This window comes from Formica exsecta, unplaced genomic scaffold (assembly GCF_003651465.1).
Source record: "Formica exsecta isolate Colony F162 unplaced genomic scaffold, ASM365146v1 scaffold21, whole genome shotgun sequence".
Classification (NCBI taxonomy): Eukaryota; Metazoa; Arthropoda; class Insecta; order Hymenoptera; family Formicidae; genus Formica; species Formica exsecta.
This window is the reverse complement of record NW_021849398.1, coordinates 683,988-711,451: the sequence shown is the minus strand read 5'-3', so window position 1 is coordinate 711,451 and position 27,464 is coordinate 683,988. Positions and strand designations below refer to the sequence as shown.

The 27,464-nt window shown below is 30.7% G+C and overlaps 8 protein-coding genes across 8 annotated transcripts in view; 4 read left to right on the top strand and 4 right to left on the bottom strand.

Annotated features, from left to right (window-relative positions):
• Positions 1 to 7,713, top strand: part of LOC115235024 — a 20,576-nt gene extending 12,863 nt beyond the window's left edge. Inside the window, exons 5-8 of the mRNA XM_029806504.1 lie at positions 4,684 to 4,921; positions 5,027 to 5,320; positions 5,580 to 5,881; positions 5,988 to 7,713. Of these exons, the coding sequence (XP_029662364.1) occupies positions 4,684 to 4,921; positions 5,027 to 5,320; positions 5,580 to 5,794 (747 nt within the window). The 3' untranslated portion in view covers positions 5,795 to 5,881; positions 5,988 to 7,713. The remainder of the gene's footprint in view (positions 1 to 4,683; positions 4,922 to 5,026; positions 5,321 to 5,579; positions 5,882 to 5,987) is intronic.
• Positions 7,714 to 7,717: 4 nt separating this feature from the next.
• On the top strand, positions 7,718 to 14,343 carry LOC115235017 (CWF19-like protein 2; the record flags this gene model as incomplete). The annotated part of the gene is made up of 10 exons (XM_029806496.1): positions 7,718 to 7,795; positions 7,878 to 8,300; positions 8,378 to 8,854; positions 8,944 to 9,055; positions 9,124 to 9,266; positions 9,338 to 9,403; positions 9,480 to 9,788; positions 13,331 to 13,486; positions 13,578 to 13,760; positions 13,872 to 14,343. Coding segments are annotated over 10 exons (2,091 nt in total), but the record flags the coding sequence as incomplete, so codon positions are not given.
• LOC115235022 (cytochrome c oxidase assembly factor 5) lies at positions 10,671 to 12,093 on the bottom strand. The gene is made up of 3 exons (XM_029806502.1): positions 11,534 to 12,093; positions 11,125 to 11,226; positions 10,671 to 10,983 (listed from the first exon to the last, which is right to left on the bottom strand). Exons 1-3 carry the CDS (start codon positions 11,639 to 11,641, stop codon positions 10,942 to 10,944), a joined length of 252 nt encoding a protein of 83 aa, XP_029662362.1. The 5' UTR covers positions 11,642 to 12,093; the 3' UTR covers positions 10,671 to 10,941.
• On the bottom strand, positions 14,055 to 16,204 carry LOC115235018 (protein arginine methyltransferase NDUFAF7, mitochondrial). The gene is made up of 5 exons (XM_029806497.1): positions 15,772 to 16,204; positions 15,469 to 15,576; positions 15,115 to 15,396; positions 14,924 to 15,040; positions 14,055 to 14,846 (listed from the first exon to the last, which is right to left on the bottom strand). The coding sequence occupies exons 1-5, from the start codon at positions 16,084 to 16,086 to the stop codon at positions 14,349 to 14,351; spliced, it is 1,320 nt and encodes a 439-aa protein (XP_029662357.1). The 5' UTR covers positions 16,087 to 16,204; the 3' UTR covers positions 14,055 to 14,348.
• A 145-nt stretch (positions 16,205 to 16,349) lies between these two features.
• On the top strand, positions 16,350 to 17,642 carry LOC115235019 (ATP synthase subunit O, mitochondrial). The gene is made up of 4 exons (XM_029806499.1): positions 16,350 to 16,504; positions 16,702 to 16,746; positions 16,879 to 16,989; positions 17,081 to 17,642. Exons 1-4 carry the CDS (start codon positions 16,484 to 16,486, stop codon positions 17,525 to 17,527), a joined length of 624 nt encoding a protein of 207 aa, XP_029662359.1. The 5' UTR covers positions 16,350 to 16,483; the 3' UTR covers positions 17,528 to 17,642.
• A 942-nt stretch (positions 17,643 to 18,584) lies between these two features.
• Positions 18,585 to 23,512, bottom strand: LOC115235023 (WD repeat-containing protein CG11141). Its single transcript, XM_029806503.1, has 10 exons — positions 22,799 to 23,512; positions 22,297 to 22,535; positions 22,063 to 22,218; positions 21,856 to 21,987; positions 21,602 to 21,762; positions 21,396 to 21,531; positions 21,013 to 21,313; positions 20,764 to 20,926; positions 19,801 to 20,651; positions 18,585 to 19,716 (listed from the first exon to the last, which is right to left on the bottom strand). Exons 2-10 carry the CDS (start codon positions 22,519 to 22,521, stop codon positions 19,625 to 19,627), a joined length of 2,217 nt encoding a protein of 738 aa, XP_029662363.1. The 5' UTR covers positions 22,522 to 22,535; positions 22,799 to 23,512; the 3' UTR covers positions 18,585 to 19,624.
• A 260-nt stretch (positions 23,513 to 23,772) lies between these two features.
• On the top strand, positions 23,773 to 26,043 carry LOC115235020 (probable RNA-binding protein 18). Its single transcript, XM_029806500.1, has 5 exons — positions 23,773 to 24,298; positions 24,560 to 24,657; positions 24,866 to 25,079; positions 25,262 to 25,338; positions 25,413 to 26,043. The coding sequence occupies exons 1-5, from the start codon at positions 24,293 to 24,295 to the stop codon at positions 25,627 to 25,629; spliced, it is 612 nt and encodes a 203-aa protein (XP_029662360.1). The 5' UTR covers positions 23,773 to 24,292; the 3' UTR covers positions 25,630 to 26,043.
• Positions 25,765 to 27,012, bottom strand: LOC115235021 (probable 28S ribosomal protein S25, mitochondrial). The gene is made up of 3 exons (XM_029806501.1): positions 26,781 to 27,012; positions 26,581 to 26,687; positions 25,765 to 26,458 (listed from the first exon to the last, which is right to left on the bottom strand). Exons 1-3 carry the CDS (start codon positions 26,915 to 26,917, stop codon positions 26,187 to 26,189), a joined length of 516 nt encoding a protein of 171 aa, XP_029662361.1. The 5' UTR covers positions 26,918 to 27,012; the 3' UTR covers positions 25,765 to 26,186.
• Between the last annotated feature and the right edge of the window lie 452 nt (positions 27,013 to 27,464).

The following is a 27,464-nucleotide window of genomic DNA, read 5'->3' as shown; positions in this document are numbered from 1 at the left end:
GATATATATTCTTTAAAAAAAAATAATTATTGTATATTAAAAATCGCGATGAAACAATAAAGATTTCTGTTTGAGAAATGTATATAAATTGCACAAAATATTTGCCTATTCTAATAAATTACCATCGTCTCGATACGTTTACAAATCGTTAATCGCTAAAATTAATTAATTGCGCGAATGAATAATTATCAACTGTAATAATCGCGGGGAATAATTGCATTTAACATCTTTCGGTACTTCTTGCAGTCGCGTTTCTCTCGAGAAATAATGTGGAAAGACAATAAGCGAGTATAACAATATAGTATATTATATAAGTATATATAATATTATACATAAAGTGTATATTATAATAAGCATTGCAAAATATTCGGTGTAGAATAGGCCTTACATCAACGTAGGAATGTAGGAAAGTAGGGAGTAAAAAATGGGAGGAGACGAATGGATAATCAAAAAGTATTGTGTTTAATTAATAAATATAATCGTTATATGAACTACGTAATAATTATTTATCAACCATGTATTATTAATTTATATGTCGTTTTAATTTGTCAAAACATTTACTTACTATGTTTCGTGTAATTTATTCGAGCGAGATCGATCGCAATGATCGTGCAAACAGCCGACAAACAATTTAACATATTTATCAAATATTGCATAATCCAGGGATGTTTATCTTTAACTATAATAATGAATTGTGCATCGCGCGCGATGCATCAAGAATGTATAAAGTAATCGCAATCGTCGTATTCTGCTAATTAGTGCACGTGCGATCATAATTAACAGTATTTTCGCGAGTGAATATTGTGAGTGCCATAAAAAGAGCAGTGAAGAACAAGAGAATAAATAAGAGAGGAAGAACAGACTCGAGAAGATATCGGACGATGGCAGAGACAATAATCAGATGAGAAATTTATAATATTTAATTTATTATTTGTTGCAAAAGAGAGAGAGTAATTGCTCTATCTTTGCGACATTGATAATTTTATATTATTATGCCATATAATGCATCTAAAAATTTTTCTTGAAATTGATCTTATGATAAATGAAACATTTTAATAATATATTCATAATTAATATTTTTATATATAAAAAACACATAAAATATTTCACAATGTTTTAAGAGATTTATAATTACTTAGATAATTTCTATATATCAATTAAATTTTAAAAAATTGTGTTTAATGTTAGATAGTTTTTTTTTTATTAAATATCTGTTTAAAAAATGATATATTTAAATGAATGCAATAATAAATATGTATATTTTAATATTAATTATTTTAGACACTGCTTTATATATATGATTTGGATATATTTATATTTTACAGATCAACGCTGTGTACCACAATTCCGCGCTTGCATATCGTACTGGTGAGTTTTAAAATATTTTTTTATTTTATATATATACATACGTATTTATCGAGATATTTATTATATTGAAAGAGAGAGAAAGAATCAATTTATTAAAATTATGTCAAGAGTATATATTTCAATGTATGTATGAGGATAAATATCAAAAACGAATGAAAATTTCTATTCTGCTTTCTATATAAAATTATTAAAAATGAATATATCTTACTAAATATTTTAATTATCATAAATTTAAATCTAAGAATATTTATTTTGCTGTTACGAAACGCGCAGATAATTGTCAGAAATTTGTTGACCATATATATGTATATCAGCGAAAATATTAGAGTTAATAGAGCTTTTTTTAATCCTAACTACTATTAAATTAATTGTTTCTTAGCATAAAATATCCTAAAGAACGCATTAATTAATTAAATTCTTATACATTTTGTTTTTAGTACATAAAGTTTTGATTTTTGGTCGAAATTTTATGATTTCGCTGTTTTTGAGCTCTTTAATATTATATTTGCCTGAAATTTGTTTGCTACTAATTTTCATTGTTTTACAAATATATATGTAGCAATTTTTATAGGCCTATTTAATACTACCAAATTTTAAATTTTTTTATTTCGAAAATATATACTCCAAATATCGGAAAGATTCAAAATATCATTGACATAAAAAAAAAAAAATTCGAAGCAAATAGCATATTATTATAATATATACGTAAATATTTCGCTTTTTTACATTGTATTTTCCCTCTTGTTCAGTCAGCAAGTATTATTTATACACAGTAATATGTGCCTCAAGTTGTATAAAAAGAAAAAGGGACGCTGATATTAAATTACAAAAAAGTTTAGTCATTATGTATATTTAATTCTCAGCTATCGTTATGGATATTAAAAGAAAAAAAAAATTGTAAAATAATTAATCAACTCTCTCACCGGTCGATGCACCGCCGTTGCTGCCTCTCTCGTAATCCACGTAATCCATATAATCCATTTAATCCACGTCATTCAATTGCGTAGATATCCACTCACTTTGAAGCATAAATCGCGCTTTAATACGATAATCACTTTCATACTCGTCCCATTGACTACGATTCATTATTACACTCATCGAAAGAGATTCACTTTACCGCAACGAATATATCATGCGAAACACAGATTTCTTGTAGCTTCGTACACACGCGCGCACACTCGCGAACACACTCATATATGAAACGCGACACGACTTCGATTCTCGGAAATTCGGCGTGCGCGGCGAAGGAACGCGTTCCACTGTTTTCGACAGTGACTGATATATGTATATACGCGTTGATCAAAAAAGCGCGGGTAATTACGATCGGGTTATCACGATTCGAAGACTTATTCCACTCGCGACGAATATAAATCAACGCGAAACGCAATGATCACTTTGCACGGTACATCCGTTATATCGGGTGTCCGGAATCAATCGCATCATCCGTACAAGTAGAACAGGTAAAACCGAGGAGAAAAGTCCTTTACCATTTTGTGAATTTCTGTGAATAATTATAATTATTGCGAAAAGTCCTTTACCATTTTGTGATTTTCTGTGAATAATTATAATTATTGCAAAAATCACAAAATGGTAAAGGACTTCTCCTCGGTTTTACCTACTCTACACGGAAAAAAAAAAGATTAGCAACAGGAGCTAATATATAGCTGTGATAGCTAAAATGTGTCCTTAAAATAAGGACAGCTAATACTGTTGCTGCCCAAGCTAAATTTATTAGCTTTTTTTTTTTTTTTTTTATCTATTTTAACGCGTCGATGTTGTCAATGACAGCGTCGCAGAAACAATTAAACAATTGTGAATCGAAGATTCGCGCGCATACCCATAAACTTAGCTGCGCGTGCTAAATGTTTTAGCTATAAAGCATATTCCGCAATGTATGCGCATAGTAAGAAATTTAGGTACGGTTGCTATCTTTATAGCTGCTCGTGTTAATATACGCTTTCAATTTCAGCTAATAAATTTTCATGCCACAGTGAATTTTTTTATCTATAATAACTAGTACTTAGCTATGACACTAAGGCGATAGCTCTTACAGCTAAGTTTGATTCAGCTACTGAAATTTAGCTGCTATTGTTAAGTCATTTTTTTGCGTGTACCTGCACACGACGGGTGATGCGATTGACTCCGGACACCCTGTATACGACGCGACAAACTTCGATTCTCGAAACGCGGCGAAAGCTCGTTTACTTCGAACATTTACTTCTATATATATATATACGCTAATTGGAAAAGTGCTTAATTACGATCGCGGAGAGCGATCCGATCACTTTAAACCGATATTTGAGTACTCCGTCTTTTCGGTATCCATTATGCCGCCCTATTAGTGCTGCCCTTTGTTCTTGACTTTACTCGCGTATGGAAAAGTATGGCTAATTACGATCACGCGGGTCGATTATCGCGATACGGCACTCGCCTGTCGCTTTACGCGTCGTTCCCGAACATTTATCGTACTCGCGACGCACTCGAAACGTAATAAATCAACGCGAGCCGCGAAGGAACGTCCGTTGCCCCGTCCGACATTTGCAACGTTCGTTACTGCGGTTTACCGAAAATTTGAAATTTATGGCAACTTCATGACGATAAATTTCTCGGGGTGGACACGGTTGGTACCTCTCGCGACGCGAGACGAGCGAAGTGAGGTAATGTCGCGATTCGCGCGAAGATGTCACCGCACGTGCAGAGATACTTGAAATGCTTCGAAAAAATTAGACATAGATATAAAATATATATATAAAGATAGACCTAATACAGTTTTTTATATTTTTTATATTTTTTATATTTATATTAGATCGAGATCGCGTGAAGAAAGAGAGGCAAGGCCTCTGTGAGTATATCCTTATTTTTCATTCACACGCATGAAAGTAATTCGTAATTTTCTCTCTCTCTCTCTCTCTCTCTTTCAAATACCTATAGACAATACCGAGTTTATCTTTCTATGTCTATGGAATAAGATCATAGATTATGGGGTTGGTAAGAATTATTATTATGCATTATGCCCCTAATATATCTCTCTCGCTCTGTTATATCTCTATTTAATAAACATTTAAAAAACTTTAAAATGTAGGAGTATCTCTGTCTAATCCAATGATAATTTCTAGCATCGTAAATTGGTTTGAAATAAATATTGCTATATATTTGTCTGTAATTTATACATATATATACATATACATATATACATATACATATATATACATTATCATAAGAAATTATTTTCAATTCTTTGATAAAAATTGTCTAATGGGATATTGACTCAAGGAATATTTAATTTTACTTTATGATTTTTTTATTTATTCAAAGCATGCTCCTGTCGCCGACAAGAAAAGACCGGGTAGTCCTTTATCGGTTCTCGAGGTCGAGGATCCGAAGCAATGTGTTCTCGCGCATTTCATGACGCCATTGGAGCCTCTAGATCCTCTAACTGAATCTCCAGTATCTCGTCCATTGGTTCTACAACGCGATACCGCTGCAGAACTAGTCGCCGAGTTAGCACCCTCTGCATCGCAAAGTATTTTGCTTACGAATATGGAGAAGAACGGTACGTAAAATTTTTAGAATATTCACATGGTTCTCAGAGAATGTGTGACAATATGTAAGGGGTCTTTTTTAAGATCGTTTAGTTGATATTTTTCATTCGTTTCAGCGGATTTCCCGTTCATTACATATTATTTAATAAACAAGCAGAACACGGATCCCATGGACTTTTACAATGAAGTGCAATGCGCAGCCTTACGTAAGTTCGATCCCCGAGATATCAGATATGCAGCCAATCACACATTGGATTTGTTCAATGAGGTAGCAACTATCGCAAGACCGCCGCTCGAACCACCCGGTGGAAGACCACCCATTCCGTCCACCGGCTATATAGTATCGATTTTCAAAGTTTTCGAAGGTGATGATGGTCTTAAATTTGAACAAAATTGGCTCTATTGGACAGGTAAATGAATACAGCTCTTGCTATTTTTTTATATTAGCAATGCCTGTGTTATATATCTTACGAGAGCTTTTAAAAATTAAAAATTTATATAAAATGATAAAAAATTTTTCTAATTTATCGAAATGCTATTATATATGTCCATATGTATATCGTAAAATGATTACATTTTGTATACAGAATTTTGTATAGAAACAATTACTTTTTATTTTATTCTGGCACTATATTGAAGTATTATATATTATCTTGTATTATACCATAGGTGCGCGAATGATGTATCGATACTTGCCAAAATCGGTGGGTCTCAGACGCATCACTTTGCACAAATCGATATCGCAAGGCGACAAGATGTATCTGTTAATCTGCGAATGCTCGCAGCTGCAAGACAATTTATCCGCTGCGGCAATACTTTTACCGGCACTTCGCGCACGCCTGTGCGGATACATCGGGCTTTATAGACCCTCCGTGTGTTTCTGATTTCTTACCCAGCTATTAGAATCTGCGAGAAGTATTGTTTCGAATTGCATTACATGCATCTCTCCACAGGAAAGTCTAAGCGAAACGGTATTGTATCGCATTTCAACACTTTACTCTACACTTTATTTGTGACTGAAAATAATATGATATCCCAATATATTTTCAATATTAATAGTTGTCATTTTGATTGCAGAAACGCAATCCAAGTCATAGCGGCTGCCAAGAGAAGGCGCGATACTGATTTTTGCAGAAATCGTAAAATATATCGTCGCAAATGCCGCCAACAAACGAGACACTGTGATTTCTACTATCGTACTATCTATTATAAGAAGCGCAACTTCGTATACGCTTTAGATAAGTCTTGTCGAATATCGACGAAACAGCATGCTCGACTAGATACGCCACTGAACCTGTTTGTATTTTTCGACTTTACTATTTCGTTCATCATACAAACGAGCGTTACCCGAATACCGTTACCAAACGAAACGGAAATACAGAACAAATAGCAATAAAATTGGTACATAGGCTGCAGAAAGTATCGCAATATACTTAATGCAAAACAGATGTCCAAGAAATAATCTATTATATACAGATGAAAAATCCTCGACATTTAATTTTTTGGGAAATGGGAACATTCTATGCGCCGACATAGAGCAGATAACGACATATTACCGATTAAAGACTTTTGTTTACCCTATGCCCTATGGTATCACGCGACACACACATAACCATAACAATATATGCAACGTACTTTTCTTACATTATTGGTAACTATTGAATAATCGCTAACTACATATCATACTCGATAAACTGTGATATTTGAGCGAGTGGCGTATATATCACAATGAAAGATAAATCTTCTTGAAATCTACTCTTGAAAATGCTACTATTGAAATCAATTTAGGGGATTTAGATACAAGGTAGTGGAACTTTGAAGGCCGACGCAATAGAATGTAATTTAAAAAGCCTTTTATCGATTATCTTCATATTTGATATTATATATTCATATATGCGGATTATTGACGCTCGTGAAATTTGACCGGCATATGCAAATGTGGATAAATTATAATTCCAGAAAATAAAACTTTAACAAACTTTTATGTATAGTTCTTTTATTGTATAAATTATGATTTATACGTAAGTTTCATCTTTGAATAAACGAAATTTGTTAAGTACATGCAGATTCGTTTTTTGGAAAAAAAATGTTTTAATCTTTCTTATTCATTTAGTTATTCTTATAAAATTATAACTAACTATATATCTAAAAAAATTATTTACATTTAATATAATTTTATTTTTGTTATTTAAATCCATATTTTATCCACATGCATTGTAAACTTTTCTCTATTGGGAAGATACGAGAATAGAGTAATGGTATGTGCGGGAAAAGCTTATACAAATCCCATTTTTTAGGTGCCTATAGCCATTTTAAAGAGTGGAAGAGTAGCGTGAGTTGGCATTGTAGTACAAAAAAAATAATACAGCCAATATACGCTTGTGTTGCATACAGACAATAGCTAGGATGATTACGCAGGCGTGATCATCACCCAGTAGATTTGTAATTATCCGACGCAATGGCGTACTTATCATACGCTGGATTCGTACTCGCTGAATACAAAGTGGAACAAGATATTCTTAACTATAAGAAAAAAAAATGGAAAGTAAGGAAAATTCGCGATTTTACTGTGATCATACACGTATCATGTTCGATACACGCATTCGTGTTTACGATTCACTGCGACAAAAAAGCGCAATTGTGAGATATGGTACATAAAGCAGTAATCACACAATGGTGTCCAGTCTATAATATGTACATCATTAAAACAAGAAGCATTGATTATAATTGAACTGCGCTAATAAAATATTTGGCTACTACATTCGCATTTTTTCATTGCATATATTTGTTATATTATACCGAAATATGTTTCTAAAAAAAGGAAAATTGATAAAAAAAAACATAAAAAACATAAGAAAAAGAGAAGAAGTTCATCTTCAAGTAGTGTGAGTATCAAAAGGTTTATAATTGATAGTTAATATTTATATGAAAATTTTTGATGTAGGAATAATACAACATATTTTGTAGGAAACTGATGACAGTGATAAATTTGAATGGGTGGAGAAAAAAGATAAAGACCAAACCTCTTCGTATAACATTGAAAATTCTGTTAATAAGGAGATACAAGAAAATCCGCTTAAAAGAGATGAATGGATGAATGTGGAAAGTTTCCTTCCCTATTTATCGAAATCTGATATAAAAAAGCGAAAATTAAATACAAAAGAGGAAGACAAAACCAAAAATCTCCTGGATAAACCAGGGCAAAGCGACAGAGAGTTAAATCCATACTGGAAAGATGGAGGTGATGGATTACCTAAAATTAGCCCAGGAAGATTAGATAACTCACAAGTCTTGGATGCAAACTGGTTAAAAAAAAGTCTTCGGCGTGCTGAGGAACAAGCTCGTAGAGATGGTAAAACTCTAGAAGAAGTAGCTACAGAACGTTGGGGTGTAAGTTAATTAAAACATAATATAAAAATGCTCTCAATTAATTATTAATAATATAAATAATAAATCTTTCTTTATAGTCTCTAGAAACTATACAATCGATGATTATTAATGCAGAAAAAATGTCAAATGCTGAACAGAATAAATATTTCAAAAAACATTACAATGTTAATAGACATAACAAAGATTTACATAGAATTTCAAGTTCAAGATTAAGAAATCGTTCGAGATCTAGATCTAGAAGTAGAGAACGCACTGGAAAATATACACCTGACTATTTCTCACATCATATAAAGAAAAAACAAAGCTTTCAAAGACCCAACGATAGTGACAATTATTATCAACAAACTACACATAGTTCTACTAGTAGACTCAAAAATAGCGATAGAAAGCATGAATCTAGATTAATTGAATCCTCAAAATTGGAAGAAACCAAAACAAAGAATATTATTAACATAAATGAGATGGATAAAAACAAAAATATTGACATTTTAACAGAAGCAGAAATGAACAAATTAGGAGCAAAAATTATTAAAGCTGAAATAATGGGCGATAATGTATGCTATTACACTGTCTTTATTATTTATTGTTCTTTTTGAATTTATTTCAGTGTGTATTTTATATTTATCAGAATTATTTTATCTAGGAATTAGCAGCTCAGCTTAAAGTGCAATTAGAGCAGGCAAGAAAACTTTCTGTGGCAAATAATACTAATGTACAAGAGGAAACTGTGATTCTTACAAAAACTGATGCAAAAGGTGTGTTTTTCTTTTCAAATATAAGAATTTGTGGCTATTATCAGAAATAATATGAAACTTCATACTAGGTGTTGCAAGACCGATTCAACCCAGAAGTCAATCTAAGCAATTTGCAGAAAGTCATAGGAAGAAGAAATCTGCAGAGACACATGTCTCCGGCGAGAGAGTATGCTATTTTGCAGATGATAATAAATATTCCTTACAAGAAATGGTAAGTAATTAAACTGATTAATACTGATTATAGAGGATTCTAACATGATATAATATAAATTTTCATTGCAGTTTCAACGAGAGAAAGGAAGATCCACAAACGAAGATGAAGGGATATTTACTAAACTCGTTGCTAAGGTAACACACTGAATAAATTTAAACTTATGAATGTTGAAACTCTTAAAATAAAATTCCCATCATATCCTTTTTGCAGAATGCAGATCATGTAGATGATATGTTCGAACAACAAATTGCACGAACAAATTCTGAAGAGAAGCAAGACAGGCGAGATCGTTCGCATGCAATTAAGGAGCACATACATTTGTCTAATTCGATGGAAAATTGTTCGTGGTGCTTAGATTCGAAGAATATGTTAAAGCACATGATAGTTACAATGGATTCCATGATTTGCTTAAGTCTGCCTGCTTATACTTCCTTGACTACTAGTCAATGTATATTGACACCTATACAACACGTAGCTTGTCAGTTGCAATTAGATGAAGATGTATGGTATAGACTCAAGGTGAGTTTTTGTTATATAATTAATTTTATTATATATAACATTCGCGATTTTACTGTGATCATACACGTATCATGTTCGATACACGCATTCGTGTTTACGATTCACTGCGACAAAAAAGCGCAATTGTGAGATATGGTACATAAAGCAGTAATCACACAATGGTGTCCAGTCTATAATATGTACATCATTAAAACAAGAAGCATTGATTATAATTGAACTGCGCTAATAAAATATTTGGCTACTACATTCGCATTTTTTCATTGCATATATTTGTTATATTATACCGAAATATGTTTCAATTTTACACAATATTTCGCGTGCACATAGAGGAAGTTTTAATATTAAGAAAAGAAAGATTGGACATCGTATTTAACCCTTTCAGTAATAAATAAAATATGAAAGAGTTAAAATTTTATTTCTTTTATATAGTTTCATTTTATTTAATTATTATATAAAAACACTTTTCCTTTATTTTTCACTGTATTATCATCTTTATTAACTATATATATGTGTGGTTTATTATATAGTATCTTACAATGGAAAAAAAATCAGTTTTGTCATATATTTTCATAAGATTGAAAATTAATATCTGAATTAAAAATAATACTGAAATACTGAAAGAGTTAAAATAGGACTGCTTTTGTTCTTTAAGAAGAAATACATCTCTTGTTTGCCTACAAAAAAGATTTATGCTCTATATAGAAGAGTATGCCTCTTTAAGGTAGCTTTGGTACTTTATCATACAAAGCATTGTATTTTTCAATTAAATCTGGCAAAGGTTATTCTAGGAAAAAACAAGAAAGAGAGAAAGAATTTCTTTGAAAATTGTACCACAATATATAAACAAATATGATGAATTGTATGATATTGATGATACATTGCTACTCTGTACGATAGATTTATTAAATCATGTATACACAACGAATATAACAGATAATAATAAATCACTTCTAACATTATGGTTCATTTCCCCTTTCTCATTAATAAGTTACACCAGCATTTTCTTATCTGTTCATATTTATATAGATATTTTTCCCTAAATTATGCCAAAGAAAAACAATTATTTATTAATAGTTAAATTATATGTATGTAATTATATACATATAATAAATTATATATAAATATATACATAAATATACATATTACTAGATAATTAATATCCTTTGGGACCCCTAAACCGCCTTCTGCCATCAATCTATGAAAAGATAAAAAAAAAAGAGAAGAGAAGTGAACTACATAAATACATATAAATCTTATATAGACTTGTCTGAGAAAAATCGTATTAATTTCTTTCTCTAATATCTACAATTTAATATGCAAATTTATTTATACTTACTATAGAATGTTTACATTCAAAGAATGTATTTCGTAAGGCAAAGCATTCGTCGGGTACTGAGCCATCGTGTGTCCTAAGGCATTCTCTAGGAGTACGCTTGTACTGTAAAAAAAAATAAAATAACGTATTTACATTAATTTATATGCTTGTACATGCTTCTGAATTTATAAAAGGCTTGTTTGAAAATCGGAAATGGAAATATGTAGAAGTTGGATATCAATGAATATCTTATTGTTAATTGATATTTATTATGTCAATCAAAAAATAAAAAATTACCAGAGGATAAGACATTTTATTTTTCATATAAAACTTATCTTATTTTTTATAAAATTTGCCTTATTTATGCGCGCATTTAATGAATATAAAAATGTTGCTAGGTTATAACGGTGACTAATTCATGTTTACTTACAATTTTGCAACAGTTACTTTGGAGCAAACACATTTTTAAATCAGCGCGAATGTTTGCACAGCGAGACTTGTCTTTCAACGTTTCGCCTTCTTCTTCAAATTGCATCATTTTGAATAGCAAAACACTCTTCAACTACTTGACTCAATATAATTTGAAATGTGCACCTACAACTACGACCGAGACTCTGAAACTCTGAAGAGGCTGCGTTCGAAAACATCATCCGTATCTCGTATCCCATATCCGTATGCACCCGAGCGTCGTTCTATCTTTGTTATTTACTAAAAGTTGGACAAAGATAGAACAACGTTCGTGTGCATACGAGTGGTGTTTTCGAACGCAGCCCAGTGTGTGGACGGACTGACGGACAGTGAACTCTATGGACATAAACATATCTAACCTATTATTAAAGTGTTATTTTTTTAATATGTTAGGAATATTTAAAAAATAAAAAAGATTTTTTGGAACATGTAAATGTCTACATTAATCAAAAAAATTTTTAGATCACATTACAAAATATAAAGGTTTTTTATAATTTACAACTTGTGTAAAACTTGCAGTTATGGTAATTATCACTTGCTAAATATTTATAAATATTAATAAATATTTTCTACATTATATAATTGTAATTTCTTTATTCAGGAACAATTAGTCACATGCAATGCACTGCAAATTGACGAGATAACATCTAGTGACAAAGATATTGCCTCATGTATGCATAAAAAATCAAGCAAAAAGTCTTTGTCTAAAAAAAGGAAAATTGATAAAAAAAAACATAAAAAACATAAGAAAAAGAGAAGAAGTTCATCTTCAAGTAGTGTGAGTATCAAAAGGTTTATAATTGATAGTTAATATTTATATGAAAATTTTTGATGTAGGAATAATACAACATATTTTGTAGGAAACTGATGACAGTGATAAATTTGAATGGGTGGAGAAAAAAGATAAAGACCAAACCTCTTCGTATAACATTGAAAATTCTGTTAATAATGAGATACAAGAAAATTCGCTTAAAAGAGATGAATGGATGAATGTGGAAAGTTTTCTTCCCTATTTATCGAAATCTGATATAAAAAAGCGAAAATTAAATACGAAAGAGGAAGACAAAACGGCGAGAGAGTATGCTATTTTGCAGATGATAATAAATATTCCTTACAAGAAATGGTAAGTAATTAAACTGATTAATACTGATTATAGAGGATTCTAACATGATATAATATAAATTTTCATTGCAGTTTCAACGAGAGAAAGGAAGATCCACAAACGAAGATGAAGGGATATTTACTAAACTCGTTGCTAAGGTAACACACTGAATAAATTTAAACTTATGAATGTTGAAACTCTTAAAATAAAATTCCCATCATATCCTTTTTGCAGAATGCAGATCATGTAGATGATATGTTCGAACAACAAATTGCACGAACAAATTCTGAAGAGAAGCAAGACAGGCGAGATCGTTCGCATGCAATTAAGGAGCACATACATTTGTCTAATTCGATGGAAAATTGTTCGTGGTGCTTAGATTCGAAGAATATGTTAAAGCACATGATAGTTACAATGGATTCCATGATTTGCTTAAGTCTGCCTGCTTATACTTCCTTGACTACTAGTCAATGTATATTGACACCTATACAACACGTAGCTTGTCAGTTGCAATTAGATGAAGATGTATGGTATAGACTCAAGGTGAGTTTTTGTTATATAATTAATTTTATTATATATAACGAATTATATATTATAATTTTTATAATAATTTTATCTGTTCTATAGCAAAATAATATCGTACGCTTTTCTTTATAGGAATTAAAAAAAAAATTGATAAAGATGTTTATGAAAGAAGATCTTTACCCGATATTTTTTGAAGTGTATAAAAAACGTCGTAAATTTTCACATATGCAATTAGAATGTATTCCACTACCAAAAGAAACTGGTGAATCAGCACCATTATACTTTAAGGTAAATACATCACTGCACACAGTATATAAAAATAAAAAAAAATTATAATTCTTAAAATGAACTATATATATTATCTCCGATTTTTTAATAGAAAGCTTTATTGGAATGCGAAACTGAATGGTCTATTAACAAGAAAATAGTTGATTTAAAAGATAAAGATATACGTCATGCTGTACCAAATGGTTTATCATATTTTATGGTAGAGTTTGCTTCACATCCTGGTTATGCTCATGTAATTGAGGATGAAGAAATGTTTCCGAAGAATTTTGCCGAGGTGAGATAATCAATAAAATTATTTCTTTCTAAAATTTTATCATTTTTAATGCAAAGATGAACTGATATGCTGTAAATATATTTTATTTTCAATATTCTATTCATATTCTAGGAAATAATAGGCGGTATGCTGGACGTGGATTGTAACCTATGGCGAAAACCAAAAAGACAGAGTTTTGATGAACAAAGAGCAAAAATGCTAAAGTTTACAGAAATATGGAAAAAATATAATTCTTCACAATCAGAAGATATTTAAGAGTAATTATACTCGAAAAAGTTTCAAATTTCGATTTATGTGAATATAGATTTAACATGATTACTTCATTTTATTAAAAAGATATAACAGAGATTATACAACACAAACATACAATATCTATATAAATATATATACAGACTTATATGTATACAGGAACATATATATACAAATATCATTTATATAAATTTTTTTCCCTCCAATATTATATAAGTATAGACCAGTATGTATACACACCCTATATATGTATACGTATTATTTATATAATTAATATAATTAGAAAAATGTAAATATCACAAAATTCTTGTAATATATGAAAGCAACTCAAGATTACATTTAATCTTGATTCTCAAATCCTGCTACTGGCCATCTCTTCAAATGATTTTTCAAAACAAAAGGAAAGAAAGACAATACTTTAAAACAATTTCCCATTTTGTCTTCGTCTGTTATCATATGATACCTTGATTCAATTTGTTGCTTCTGAACATTAGTAGCATTTTGTAAAATCATTTTTAATCGTAAATCAATACCAAGGCTTTTTAGAAATTTTCTTTGCGTTACTGGACCAAATGTAATTAATCTATTATCTTTTCCGGCAATCTCTTTCATTGATAAAAAATCAACATCAGCAGTCAGATCTGCAGTTCCAGGATTTAACAAAGGATCATGTAATTTATGTTGATAGAATGCACGAAATGTGTCAGTCTTTTCTCCCTGATGCCCATAATCAATTACTAAAGCAAAACCTCCACATTCCCATAAAAATTGAGACATATAATCTATTATTACAGAACATTGTGGACTTATCTCTACATGCTCCCTTTTCTCATTTGGCTGAAAAAGAATGTTTTTGTATTAATTTATTGTTTGCAGATTTTAAATGCTGTAACATAATATAAATAAATGCTTACAGATAGATATACTTTACAAGCAGCTGTTGGCATTCGCGAAAGTACATATCGAAATTTTTCTTGTTTAGCTTCTTGTATTATATCCACTAAGACTTCTCTCCAACCTTTGTCAGTTTTCTAAAATTAAATATAGCTTTTGTCAGAATTACTCTTTATGTATATTTTATGTATTAACATTCTGATTTGGATACCTGGAACTTGTGTATTGGCAGAGCATCAAAAAATTCCTGTGCAACAAATACACTGAACTCTCTAGGAACATCATTGATAGTGTAATACCAATATATCTTTACTCTATCTTTTGTAATACCTTCTCTGTAATGTGTAACAGAATTTTTCTGGTTTTCATTTACTCTTAGTTCACTATCTTTGCTTTCTATGCACAATTTCTTTGCTTGAATCATAGATAAAACAGGACTAACTTCCACTAAATGAACTGATATCTTATTCAAAACATTTAGTTTTTTGAATACCTGAAGAACAAGCAGTCACATAATTTTCTCACTTATTTATTTAACTTGTAAATAGCAATACTGCAAATATACCCGTAACATATCACTGATCAAAGTACCTCTTCCTGGGCCTAATTCTACAAGTTGGATAGATTCATTGCTAATCTTCCTCCATTCATTGATTATCCAGATTGCTATAATCTGTAATAATTAACATTCAATTATATATTTTTATGCAACAATTTTCTTTCTAATAAATATATATATGAAAAAAAAAGAAATTACTTAGAATTTTTACAAATATTAAAGTTATGTAATTTCTTTATATAATCATTAAAACAACATACGAAATAATAAATGAATTACATATTCATTTAGATAATAAGAATTACATACTTCTCCAAAAAGTTGACTGATTTCTGGAGAAGTTATGAAATCACCTTTTTGCCCGATTATATCTTTAGTTGTATAATAACCTGCAGTGGGATGGATCAAAATCTCCTTCATATAATCTGCGAGTGTTATGGGACCACATGCTAATATTTTTGCATACAATTGGCGATACAGATCCGATTTTTTGTCTAAATGGTTCGATGAGCATAATCTCTTCAGCAAAGTGAAATTTCCATATCGTTGTTTCGTATGTATATTCATTGTTGAAAATGTATTAACACATTTTTCAAAAGTGTGTAATAATCGCGAGAATCTCATGTTAGATATTGTATATATAATTTATTGTTGACTTCCTCTAATTCCCAGTACTGGCTGTGAATTTTGGAACACGGCCCATGGGCCCGTGTTATATGTATGAAAATAAGCGGTCGTGCTTCTGGATGCAGGGATGCACTCAATGTCACGCAATTGGTTATCGAATAGAGAATTTTTGAAGTTACGAAAATTTTTTGTTACTAGAGAGTTAGAATCACTAGAAAACAAACTCTTCTATTGGATATCAGATACCGTAAATATGTCGGATGTCGGCACAGTGTGAATCCTGCATTAGAATTCGTGCAAATGGAAGCATCCATTATATAATAATGTGTGTGTAATATATGAGCTTATATACCTTGCTTCTCAATTTCTGCGAACTGCTGCGAGATTTGTAAAAATGTCTATTAGTAAAATAATTGTGAGTATATATGCATTTGGACAATGAAATATAAACTATGCATTGTAGCATTATAAAAAACTAATTTTTTATCTATACACGCACACAATAGACTATTAAAATATATTCATATATATAATTAAAAGAATTATCACTCATAATATTGGTATATCATTACTTATTTTGCAACTATCTGTCATGAATAATTTTTCTTTCAGATACGAACTTTTTCTGCGTCGACTGTCACGCAGCAGCTCGTGAAGGTATTTAATTTTTTTAATGGATTTTTCGATTTGTATATATTTGCGTAATATTTCTAATTGATAAGTTCATAAAGTGTTCTGATAAATTTTCTGAAAACATTGATTTTTATATTGTTTCATATGTCAATGCAGCCTCCAATACAAGTTTTTGGATTAGAGGGCAGATATGCGACGGCTCTTTTCTCAGCTGCATCCAAACAGAAAGTTTTAGATGCAGTGGAAAAGGATTTGGCCACCTTTCAGGTATAACTATATAAGCAGAAAATTATATTGATCTATCAAATATATATTTATATTTTATTTTGAAAAATTAATTCCTGATTGTTTAAATTAGGGTCTTTTGAAAACAGATACCAAATTAATAGAATTTGTAAAGGATCCTTCAATAAAACGAAAGGATAAGGTGGAAGCTTTTAAGGCTATTGGAAATAAGGTTAACATAAATCCAGCTACTGCAAATCTGTTGACATTACTTGCAGAGAATGGCCGACTGGCAAAAATCAACCAAATCATCAATTTGTATAAACTGATTATGGCTGCTAACAGAGGAGAGGTGGTGTGTGAAGTTATTACTGCAAAACCACTTGATGCAGATACAACGGGTAAACTGGAATCAGCTTTAAAGGGTTTCCTGAAGAAAGGTCAAACTATCTTACTCACTGCCAAAGTAGATCCTTCAATTATTGGTGGCATGGTGGTCTCGATAGGTGACAAATATGTAGATATGAGTGTCGCTAACAAAATAAAAAAGTACACTGATCTCATCCAAGTCACAGCATAATCAAGGTCAGTTATGAAGTAATGAAATAAATTATCCTTTACTTACACAGAAACATATTTAAATGTTGTATAAATGATCAAACAGTAAATAAATGATATAATAAATTAGTGTAATTCCAATGATTATTGTTTATGTTTTATCCTGACAGGAAAATATAAATGTAATATAATACAATTTTAAATTATAATTTTATTTCAGTTGATAAAACATAGTTATTTGATACAATTACACAAAAGCGTTTTGTTACTAATTACACTAGTTTACAAGATTTTGTGCAAGAGCATTTGAACATTGTTTCTAGGATAATTTTAAACGCTAAGCGCAAATCTGTCATCAAAAAATTTCTATTACGTCACGTTTTTGAGAAAAATAGGGTTGAAACCTCCAAAAAACACGTTTTTATTTTTGAAAATTTGTAGCAGACGAACCCGATGTGTAAGAGACTTTAGAAAAGGCTCAAAAACTTGAAAATTGTACTTTAATATAAAAATATCGAATCTTTTATCGCAGATACCATCGAACCTCAGGCGCGCTTTGTTTTTAGATGTAATCGCACTGTATCAAGTAGAATGATTGTCCTATGCAGTTCAATTGCAAAACCGTTATATACAGTAAAAATTTTAATCATAGATTCAATACACAAGATTAAAAGTGCTTAATCGTACTAAAAACGTTTTTTCTTTTTCCATTTGTTAAAAAAATTATAATTTTTTACTTTTAACTGAGTAAATAATTTACTCACTTTTAATTTCTTCTACCTTCGGTAAAAGATTCGATATTTTTATATTAAAGTATAATGTTCAAGTTTTCATTTGAGCCCTGTTCCTTGCACATTGGGTTCGTTTGCTACAAATTTTCAAAAATGGTAAAAAACGCGTTTTCGGAGGTTTCAATCCCATTTTTCTCAAAAACCTGACGTGATGGGCCATTTTGCCTTGCGGATTTAGATTCAGCACCCCAATATACGTTAAAAAGAAAGTTGTTTCCATTTCCTGCACTAAAAAAAAGTGTGAAATTTGTAAACCAGTGTTATTAACACAATTTATATTTTTTTTTCATATATTACAGCATACTAATTGATATGTGGCAAAACGATTTATTTTAGAGCCATATAATGTAAATCTCTCATATTTACATACTATTTCTGCTTTGATCTCCCCCCCTCCCCAAGCACAAACAAATATATATTACAAAACTAGATATAAATGAATAATATATTCAAAGTAATAAGTAAATAATGCCAAAAGATATTGTTGAACCTTACATTTTTAAAATCATTGTTTATGTATATATATATGTTCTAAAACTTACAAATTTATAATACAAAGACGCCAATAGTAAGTGTTATACATAAATGTATACGAAATTTGTTGCATGTATTAATTTACATTTATATATTAAATCTAGATGAATAGCATATTTTTGGAATGTTTGATAACACTAGGATATTATGCAAAAATACTATTTAATTATGCAAAAAATGTATAATTATTTAATAGTTAATAAATATTATTTACTATGTTTACAATTAACTTAGATGTATATGTCAACATATAATTCGAATTGCAAACTTAGTAAATAATATTTATTATATATTTTATAAAATTGTTGATTCAAAAAAAAGATTGTATGTTCATTAATCACAAATGTATTAATAATATTAATTTTTAAGTTTAAAATATTAAGGCAACAACACTAATATTATTTTTCAATATTGATAATTTTTTTTATATGCAAAATATAATTTTGCCTGCTAGTGAAAATAATTCCAAATTATGCATTTTCCAAGATTACATGCATTATTTTGTAGTTATTTATTTTATAATAATTCATTTTATCTATATCTAATATTTGTGATATCTAAAATTATGAATTACTTGAAACAATATTTTTGTGCAGTCCAATAATTTATAAATTGACGATATTTGACAACAGCCAAAAAAGTTTAACCCTTTTACAATCAATAAGATATATATTCCATAGAAGAAAAATTGATAGTGAAAAGATTAGTAATTGCTGTTGTCATGCATATCACGTAATAATTTATTATTTTTTAACAATAGTATACTTATGTATAAGATGTGAAGCAATTCGTGCTTAAAACATCGTGATCGAAGGTATATCATCTTTGACTAAAACCCAATCTTCTTCCTCGAGAATAACAGATGTGGCACATTCCTTTGCTAAAGCTACAAACACAAGAATATTTTGTAATAGTTTATAGCCAATCATAAAAACGATAGTTGTTCTTCATTATTCTAATAATTACTTACCATTAAATTGATGTTCCAGTTCGTCTCGATCCATCGGCGGTACTTGTCGAATATCAACGAAATTATTATGAGTTGGTGGGATATCGTCCAGTTTGTTTTGTAAAAGGGTCTTTCTGCATTCTCCAAGATCTTCTAATCGCTTTAGTTCGGTGCGATAACTAACATCTTCCTCCCCCGACTCGGTTTCCGTGTGATCGCTCTGTTCTATATTCTCGTTTTCCTTGTTCGCATCCTGTTCTCCGTTCATCGCATTGGAATGTACATTACAATTGATACATGTTATAGTATTCATGTGATTAGATATATTCGAATCATCTTTGTTTATTCGGCTACTCGTCATGTACTTGGACAAGTCAAAATCGAGAACATCTGCTAACAATTTCTCCTTATCTTCTACGTCTCGTTGAATTGTTTCTAAATCTCGGTCCGACTTCAATATAAAATCATCATCGAGACTCAATTGCATTAAAGAGGAATAAGTTGTCGTTGTCTTGTTAGTATTCATATGATCAGTACCTAAACTACTTGACAAATCATCAGTGTTGTCATGTGGCGATATGACACTCTCACTTCCATTCACTACTTTAATCCGAGATTTCTTCTGTTTTCTTTCAGGCGTAAAAACAACATCCTCGAATGCCTGTTGGCCAATTTTTTGGAATATTTCCCGGCGATCATTGCTCTTGTCTTCTACATTTCTTTTATTGGTATCAATATGTTCCGGTATCTTGTTAATATCCGTTATAAGTGTAGTATTTAAATCTATTGGAACTATTGGAGGTATTTCCACAGCTTCTTCCGCATTCGCAATTACATTAGCGTCGGTACCGACAGCAACAGTCGGCAAAATGCTACAACGTAAATGCTTACTTTTAATTCATACACATTGAAAAAAAAAAAGTTAATTGTTTTAATTCTAGTAAGTGTGATGTAATATCAGACATCAGATTATCTTTTGCTTACCCTACGGATTGAATAATGTTGGTTGGATTGATTTTGGAAAAGGGAATAGTTGGTACTATATTACTTTCCTTTAATTTTGAAGTTAGTCCTAGTATACCATTGGCAACGGGTTTACTATATTCAGCGAATGATAATAAAGGATCCAGCATATTGCTTGTTTCTCCTGTGTTTCACAAAACGATTAGGATGTATTAACTTTTCATCTAATTATATCTCAGAGACACAGTAATTTTATATGCACACACGTACCAGATGTAATATTATTTTCAGGGTAATAGGCAATACGCAAAATATTTCTTTCTCCTTCCAGTATAAATATTTCGTCTTTCGTGCAAGCCACATCGGTAACATGTCGTAAATCATTTACGATCGATGTTATTGCAATAGTATTTGGATTTACTACATAGACTACATCGTCACAATATGTTACTAATAAATCATCACAAAATGGTAATACAATGCCGAACGAAGGTTCACCGCGATTCTTTCTCGAGCCTTCCGATGCAGGATTTAATAACGTCACTTCTGTATGACCTGATCTAACTGCATCCTATTTAGAATATTTTTAATAAATTATAAAGAGATTAATATATAAAAGTAGATTAATAAATATACATATTAGCTCTTAATACCTTAAATATGAGTGTTTTCAATACAGTCCCAATCTTATCAGCTTGCCATAGACGCAACCCTGGTCTACTTGCATAGATTACTGATTCTTGTACATAATTTTGTCGAGAACCAAATACCGCGCCTAGTTTACCTAATCTAAAGCATTGAAACATTATTTTAAATTGCCCCAATATTAATTCTATAGCAATCTTGAATTTACACTAACATTTTACGTTCTTTTTGGCCAACCTGTGTTACTTTCCCATTTTCATTTCTGTTGACCAAAATTGTACGTAATATAGTTGAAACTAATAACAAACCTTGTTGGTAGCTCAATTGTACCACAGAATATTTCTCATTTAATAATTTTGATATATTGAAAAAAAAAAAAAAAAAAAAAAAGAAAAAGTGTTAAGATAACCACATATTTATAGAAAGATAAGAAAATACATTCCAAAGATTTTTTTAATATTTACATACCATATAAAAATCAATCTCTGTTAAGACCACTAAACCATCTTTATCTCCACTAAATAATTTCATACCATTCTTAGACCACTCTACTGCTGTCACCGCAGTACTGTGTAAACCACTTATGCTATACCTTTCCACCTTGTAAATAATAATAACAGGTTTATCTATTATTTCTATATCTTAATATAATCAAAATATATTTTTATAATTTACCTGTTTCTTCTGTTTTGGTTTTAAACTGTCTGGCAATGAATCAGGCGGACTTTTGGGAATTTGAAAAACTGTAACAACACCATGTTCATTGCCAGCAGCGACCATATAATCGACTGTAGATATTACTTGTATGCTTGTGATTTTGGAATTTACATTCTGTTGTGATAAGAGAAAAATATTTTTATCAAACTAATTAAAGATCAATTTAAAATAGTGTCGAAAATTCTCAATTACCTCACAACGTAATCTTTGCAGATCCTGCTTTTCTCTATTGTACCAGTAAACAAGCCCATGATTAGTTCCAATGGCGATAAATTCAGTGAGGGCAGCGATGCAAGTAAAATTAATATCTTGTGTAAAAATACCATTTTGTATTTTGGCAGGTATCTGTTGTAAAAGGACAGCAAGTGGTGCCCATTCCCTTAATGGTCCACCATCCTCGCACATTGGTGTTGTCATTGTTATAACACACACTACACATTTCACAAAAATAAATTGTAAAAAGAAGTTTCACATCAAAAATTTTGAGAATGCATAAAGTTCTACATAAAAGTACAATTTTTAATATAGAGGATAAAATAGATTTTTAAAATTATATATGTATAATAATTTTATTTATATTTTTTTAAATATTAATAACATGCAAGTATCATTTGATAGATTAATTGGCAATTAAATAAATTGGAGCTTGGTCAAAGAGGCTTTGAGTTATTGCAATATAATACAGAAAATATACCTTTGCTTCAATTAAGATGTGAGAAATGTGAAGGAGAAGAGAGAATTGCAAAGTTCAATTACAATTAAGCGTTCTCTTCTATTTTTCCTTTGTAACACAGCGTGAAGTTCTCATTACAGCTTCACAATTACGATTTGTATTGCGTACATAATAGTGCATAATATTGCAAAGTGTATCTGCGCCGCAATCTATCGTTAATTAATAATTGAGAGAATACTATGCGCTCTCCATTCGAATTCTTCGCTGCTACACGGTTACGTCGATTATATATAGCAGCTATACAATTGTGTCTGTCAATCAGACTCGAAATTTTTCATATGCTTCTACGAGTTAACTTTATATTTTTCTTTTTATATAAGAGGGTACATGCCGTCAACCGAGTAGTTATTTTTCGGATTTTTTGACACTTACACTTCTTTTTTCCTTTACTTCGGTACCGATGAACTTATGTGTTATCGTATGATTTCTCTTTCCGATTATTATTTCATTTTAAAAACAAGCCTTTACTATATTATTCTGCCAATTTCTCTTAGGAAGGTCCAAACAACTTTTAGAGAAGAGTTAACCTTATATTGTAGATCACAGACAGCTGTTCATTACAAAGGGCGCGTTCCATTTAACAACCGCAACGCTCGCGAGCATCATCTGTCTTTGTTTAACTTTCGGTGAACAACAAGGATAAGATACCGTGAGCGTTGCGGTCGTTAAGTGGAACGCGCCCAAAATTGTCGATTCTTGTCATTAATAATCACGATGCATGAATATCTAGAATATCGTTCGATCCGAAAAGATCGAACACGGAAATGAAGGCAATATTGGCCTACACCGAGTTTACATCGATATACTTTACCACGTACTAAGTACTACATTGGCCAATCATAGCCATTCCTTTGAAGAATGAAATGGCTGTGATTGGTATAATATTTAGTACGTATTAAAATCTGACGGTGTAAACTAGACCATAGCTTGTCCTAACTGGAAAAAACTCACATAACAGAGTGCTTTCCACAAGAGAAAACATTGGATTGGTTTAGCAGTTGTACACAGTTATACGCAAAACTGCATACGATGGTTTCAATAATCTTATTTAGTGATTGAAAAAAAATACAAATCGATACGAGAGATTAATTATACAAGAGTTATGCGCAGCAGGTTTTGCAAAATGCGAAATCATACGGAATATTTGGTTTATCATACATTTTCATCTTTACGACGCTTTGGAAATAACTCTCGGATGTGATAGTGTGAACACAATTTTCTCCAATTTTTCCACGAATTTTCTGTCAAATGTTACGAATGCTTTAGCAATGAACTGTTATATTACTCCCGTAAGGTTTCACGAATAATTCGAAACACCTGAGGAGAGGAACCGAGGTTTCTCGTTTGCTGATTAGAGTTGCCGATCAATACTGATGAGAACTAAGGTTTCTCGGTATTAATTTGTGATCAATTCGACTTTCGACAACACCTGTCCATCTCTCTCGGCTCGTTAGAATGGAGGTAAGACTTTATTGTATTGATAAGGAAAGATTAGTTGTTCACAATCATTTATAAATAATTGATAAATAAATTTACATTGCCATATTAAAGCAAGCAGTTTGTAGATATTTAAGGTTAAAATCAAGTAATCATTTTTTAACTATTCCACAATATCTGAAGACCATTTTAAATGTCTCTTTTTTGGTTTTTATTATAAAATAATATTTTTACATTTTTGTATCTTAACTACATAATAATATTACTTTTATTTATCATTTATAGCCAGATACTAAAATTCCTTTGCCATTAGAACCTATAAAATCAAACCAAGTCGAGGATAGACGCTTATGGGTAGGCAATTTAGATTTAAGAATTAATGAGTAAGTATTTATATACATTTATAATACATATATTTCTCTTTTATAAAATTTTGGTAATATATTTTTAATGAACTTGAGATATATTTAGAGAAAAAAAATACTTTAAAGAATTGCATTATAATTTTAATAAATAAAGGATAAATTTATTCTATTTTATATTATAATACACAAATTTGAAAAGAAAAACTAACTCTCTTTTTGTCAATCGGTACCAACTCCTGAAACTTGTCCAAAAATATGGCACAATCGAAAAGTTCGACCTGCTGTTTCATCGGTCGGGGCCTCAAGCTGGTCAGCCAAGAGGATACGCATTTGTTACTTACAAAACAATCCAAGATGCCAAAACAGCAAAGGATGCTTTACATAACCTAAAAGTTGGAGCTAAGAATATTATTGTCAGATGGGCACATAGCGTTACCGAGGTACAATATATTCACATGATATATGCGCATAATTGTTCAAATATAGATTTTCTATATAAATCTCAATTATTTATAACAATACATTATATCATTTATTTCATAAAACACATTAAGCTTTTATAATTTTGAATATTTCAAAACCACACATAAAAGAACATGAAAGTAATCAATTTTTATTTTAGTTGGACATGGAGAAACCAAAGCCAAAAATAGATATTCCTGCCTTAGCTGGTGCAAAGAAAGAAGATAAAAAAATAAGGTAAAAGTTTTGTACATTTAAAAAAATAATGATTAGGAACAGTTCTCATTATTTAAAACACAATTTATGTGCAGTCTTGAAACAGCAATTCAAGCAATTGAAGCAAAACTTAAATTGATGAAAGAATCGGAGGAAGAATTTGAGTTGAATAAACCGTTGGAAGGGTCGCCAATTATCCAGTTTTATCAGAAAGCAGAAAATCAAAAACCGTCCACTTCTACACGTTATCATAGTCGTGGGAGCTATTACCATCACAACAAACCATACAGTCGTCATAAACCAAGAAGATAATTCATGTATAGTCATTTCGAATATTTTATATTCTTTCATTTATCAAATAATAAACCATTACATTTCTTTTTTCATGATATTTATATTATTTATAATAATCTAGGCATTTGTAATATTGTTTTTTAGGCATTTGTAATATTGTTTTAAAAATTTTATATTCCTTGCTATATTAAAAGATTTTATATACATTTTGTCTGTTGTGCAATGCTCATACATATATTTATAAACAATGTAATGATTCCTAAATTTCTAGAATAGGCAAATATTGATTCCTATAAACAAGCAAATATAAGAAACATTACAGCTACAAATATTTCAAGTCTTCGATAATATAATGCTTAGCATTGATGTATTTTCATAATATATGAAAATCTTTTTTATAATAAACACATGTGAGATGCTTTGTAACAAAGTATATGAGATGGGCAAATTATTTTCGCTATCCACATGTTTTTGAATAAATAATGACCATGTATACACATAAACTCTATGTATATAATACATATGTGCAATTATAAAACAATTATAACAAGAATTTTTAACATCAGACAGCTTATCTATTCTTTATTCTGTAATCTTTCTATTATAATCTTTCCACGCATATGATCTGGTAAAGGTACTATACCAGGACATGGCAATTGTCCCGGGATATGACATATACAGCTTTTTTCGCAACCTACTCCGAAATTCGCTGGATTATCCTTTTTTCCCTTCATTATAGATTCCTGTTTTAATGTCGATTTTGGTTTTCCTACTACTCTTATAAGATGCTGAAGTATCTCGTCCTTTGATTTACTATCTATATCTATTAACATTGCTTTTCCATCTTCTGCAAATTTATATTTTTTACATTGCAAAATATGTATCTTTGAATCTATATAACTATTTTCCTAATTGTTGTATTAAATATAAATCTGGTTCACAAAGTAACGAAATCACAAATCATATTACCATAGTAGCATTTTATGAATGGCGATGGTGTCATGTTTTTAAAAGTAACTATCTGCACGGTCGGATTTTTGTATTGCAGCTGTGGTAAATGCCAAAATATAAAATCTCTGTAAAAACGGAAAGATTAGAATTAGATTTTCATTAAAAATCACGAAGGGTAGATGATGTAGTATCATATTATGCATAACCTGAAACTTCACCTTGCGCCCTTATGATGATCACTATGTGTATTATAATTAATAGATAATATCTGTATCTTATTCTTTAATACCAACTGACCGGACATTAGGTATTTCAATGTTCGCCGCACGGGCTCTTTGCCTATCATAAACGGCATTTTGCGTAATTTTATTTATTGTTTATCCACATCTACATACACACCGATCAACACTGACGAATGACGGATGATGGAGGGAGATTATCCAGCTTAATGCCCAGTCTACAATGAGTCCTTAGGGCCACCGCACAAGCTCTTCCGTAAAGGCTGATTTATGTATTGTTCATAAGTGCCGGTCTACAATAGGTGATTTAAGCTCTAAGCCTTAGTGTTGGTCTACAATAGTGATTTAAGCTCTAAGCCTTAAGAAATTGACCAATCACGATCAAGTATGAGGAGAATACTCGACTGTGATTAGTCAATTTCTTAAGGCTTAGAGCTTAAATCACTATTGTAGACCGGCACTAACGGTTCCGGCATAAATTAACAGTTACGGCCTGCATAAACCAGCCTTTAGATTCGTCCGCAACCTTAAACTTCAGTCAACGCACAGAGAAAAACGTAACGTAGTATGCTTTTGTTATGTTACGATTTTCTCTGTGCGTTGACTGAAGTTTAAGATTACGTACGAGTTTAGGTTTAGGATCAGTACTTAACGTAACGTAAT

What these genes read in the sequence shown, in the direction of transcription:
- LOC115235019 (XM_029806499.1), top strand. Translation starts at nt 16,484, where the DNA reads ATGTCTATTAGTAAAATAATT. An exon ending in TGTCTATTAGTAAAATAATT is followed by an intron (nt 16,505 to 16,701) that starts GTGAGTATATAT and finishes TTTTTCTTTCAG; the next exon opens with ATACGAACTTTTTCTGCGTC. An exon ending in TCACGCAGCAGCTCGTGAAG is followed by an intron (nt 16,747 to 16,878) that starts GTATTTAATTTT and finishes ATGTCAATGCAG; the next exon opens with CCTCCAATACAAGTTTTTGG.
- LOC115235020 (XM_029806500.1), top strand. An exon ending in TTAGATTTAAGAATTAATGA is followed by an intron (nt 24,658 to 24,865) that starts GTAAGTATTTAT and finishes TTTTGTCAATCG; the next exon opens with GTACCAACTCCTGAAACTTG. An exon ending in AAAGAAGATAAAAAAATAAG is followed by an intron (nt 25,339 to 25,412) that starts GTAAAAGTTTTG and finishes ATTTATGTGCAG; the next exon opens with TCTTGAAACAGCAATTCAAG.
- LOC115235021 (XM_029806501.1), bottom strand. Translation starts at nt 26,917, where the DNA reads ATGCCGTTTATGATAGGCAAAGAGCCCGTGCGGCGAACATTGAAATAC. An exon ending in GATCATCATAAGGGCGCAAG is followed by an intron (nt 26,688 to 26,780) that starts GTGAAGTTTCAG and finishes CCGTTTTTACAG; the next exon opens with AGATTTTATATTTTGGCATT. An exon ending in ATTCATAAAATGCTACTATG is followed by an intron (nt 26,459 to 26,580) that starts GTAATATGATTT and finishes ATAAATTTGCAG; the next exon opens with AAGATGGAAAAGCAATGTTA.
- LOC115235018 (XM_029806497.1), bottom strand. Translation starts at nt 16,086, where the DNA reads ATGAGATTCTCGCGATTATTACACACTTTTGAAAAATGTGTTAATACA. An exon ending in TCAGTCAACTTTTTGGAGAA is followed by an intron (nt 15,577 to 15,771) that starts GTATGTAATTCT and finishes TAATTATTACAG; the next exon opens with ATTATAGCAATCTGGATAAT. An exon ending in TGCCAATACACAAGTTCCAG is followed by an intron (nt 15,041 to 15,114) that starts GTATCCAAATCA and finishes ATTTAATTTTAG; the next exon opens with AAAACTGACAAAGGTTGGAG.
- LOC115235023 (XM_029806503.1), bottom strand. Translation starts at nt 22,521, where the DNA reads ATGACAACACCAATGTGCGAGGATGGTGGACCATTAAGGGAATGGGCA. An exon ending in TGCAAAGATTACGTTGTGAG is followed by an intron (nt 22,219 to 22,296) that starts GTAATTGAGAAT and finishes TTATCACAACAG; the next exon opens with AATGTAAATTCCAAAATCAC. An exon ending in AACCAAAACAGAAGAAACAG is followed by an intron (nt 21,988 to 22,062) that starts GTAAATTATAAA and finishes ATTATTTACAAG; the next exon opens with GTGGAAAGGTATAGCATAAG.
- LOC115235022 (XM_029806502.1), bottom strand. Translation starts at nt 11,641, where the DNA reads ATGATGCAATTTGAAGAAGAAGGCGAAACGTTGAAAGACAAGTCTCGC. An exon ending in AAAGTAACTGTTGCAAAATT is followed by an intron (nt 11,227 to 11,533) that starts GTAAGTAAACAT and finishes TTTTTTTTACAG; the next exon opens with TACAAGCGTACTCCTAGAGA. An exon ending in TTGAATGTAAACATTCTATA is followed by an intron (nt 10,984 to 11,124) that starts GTAAGTATAAAT and finishes ATCTTTTCATAG; the next exon opens with ATTGATGGCAGAAGGCGGTT.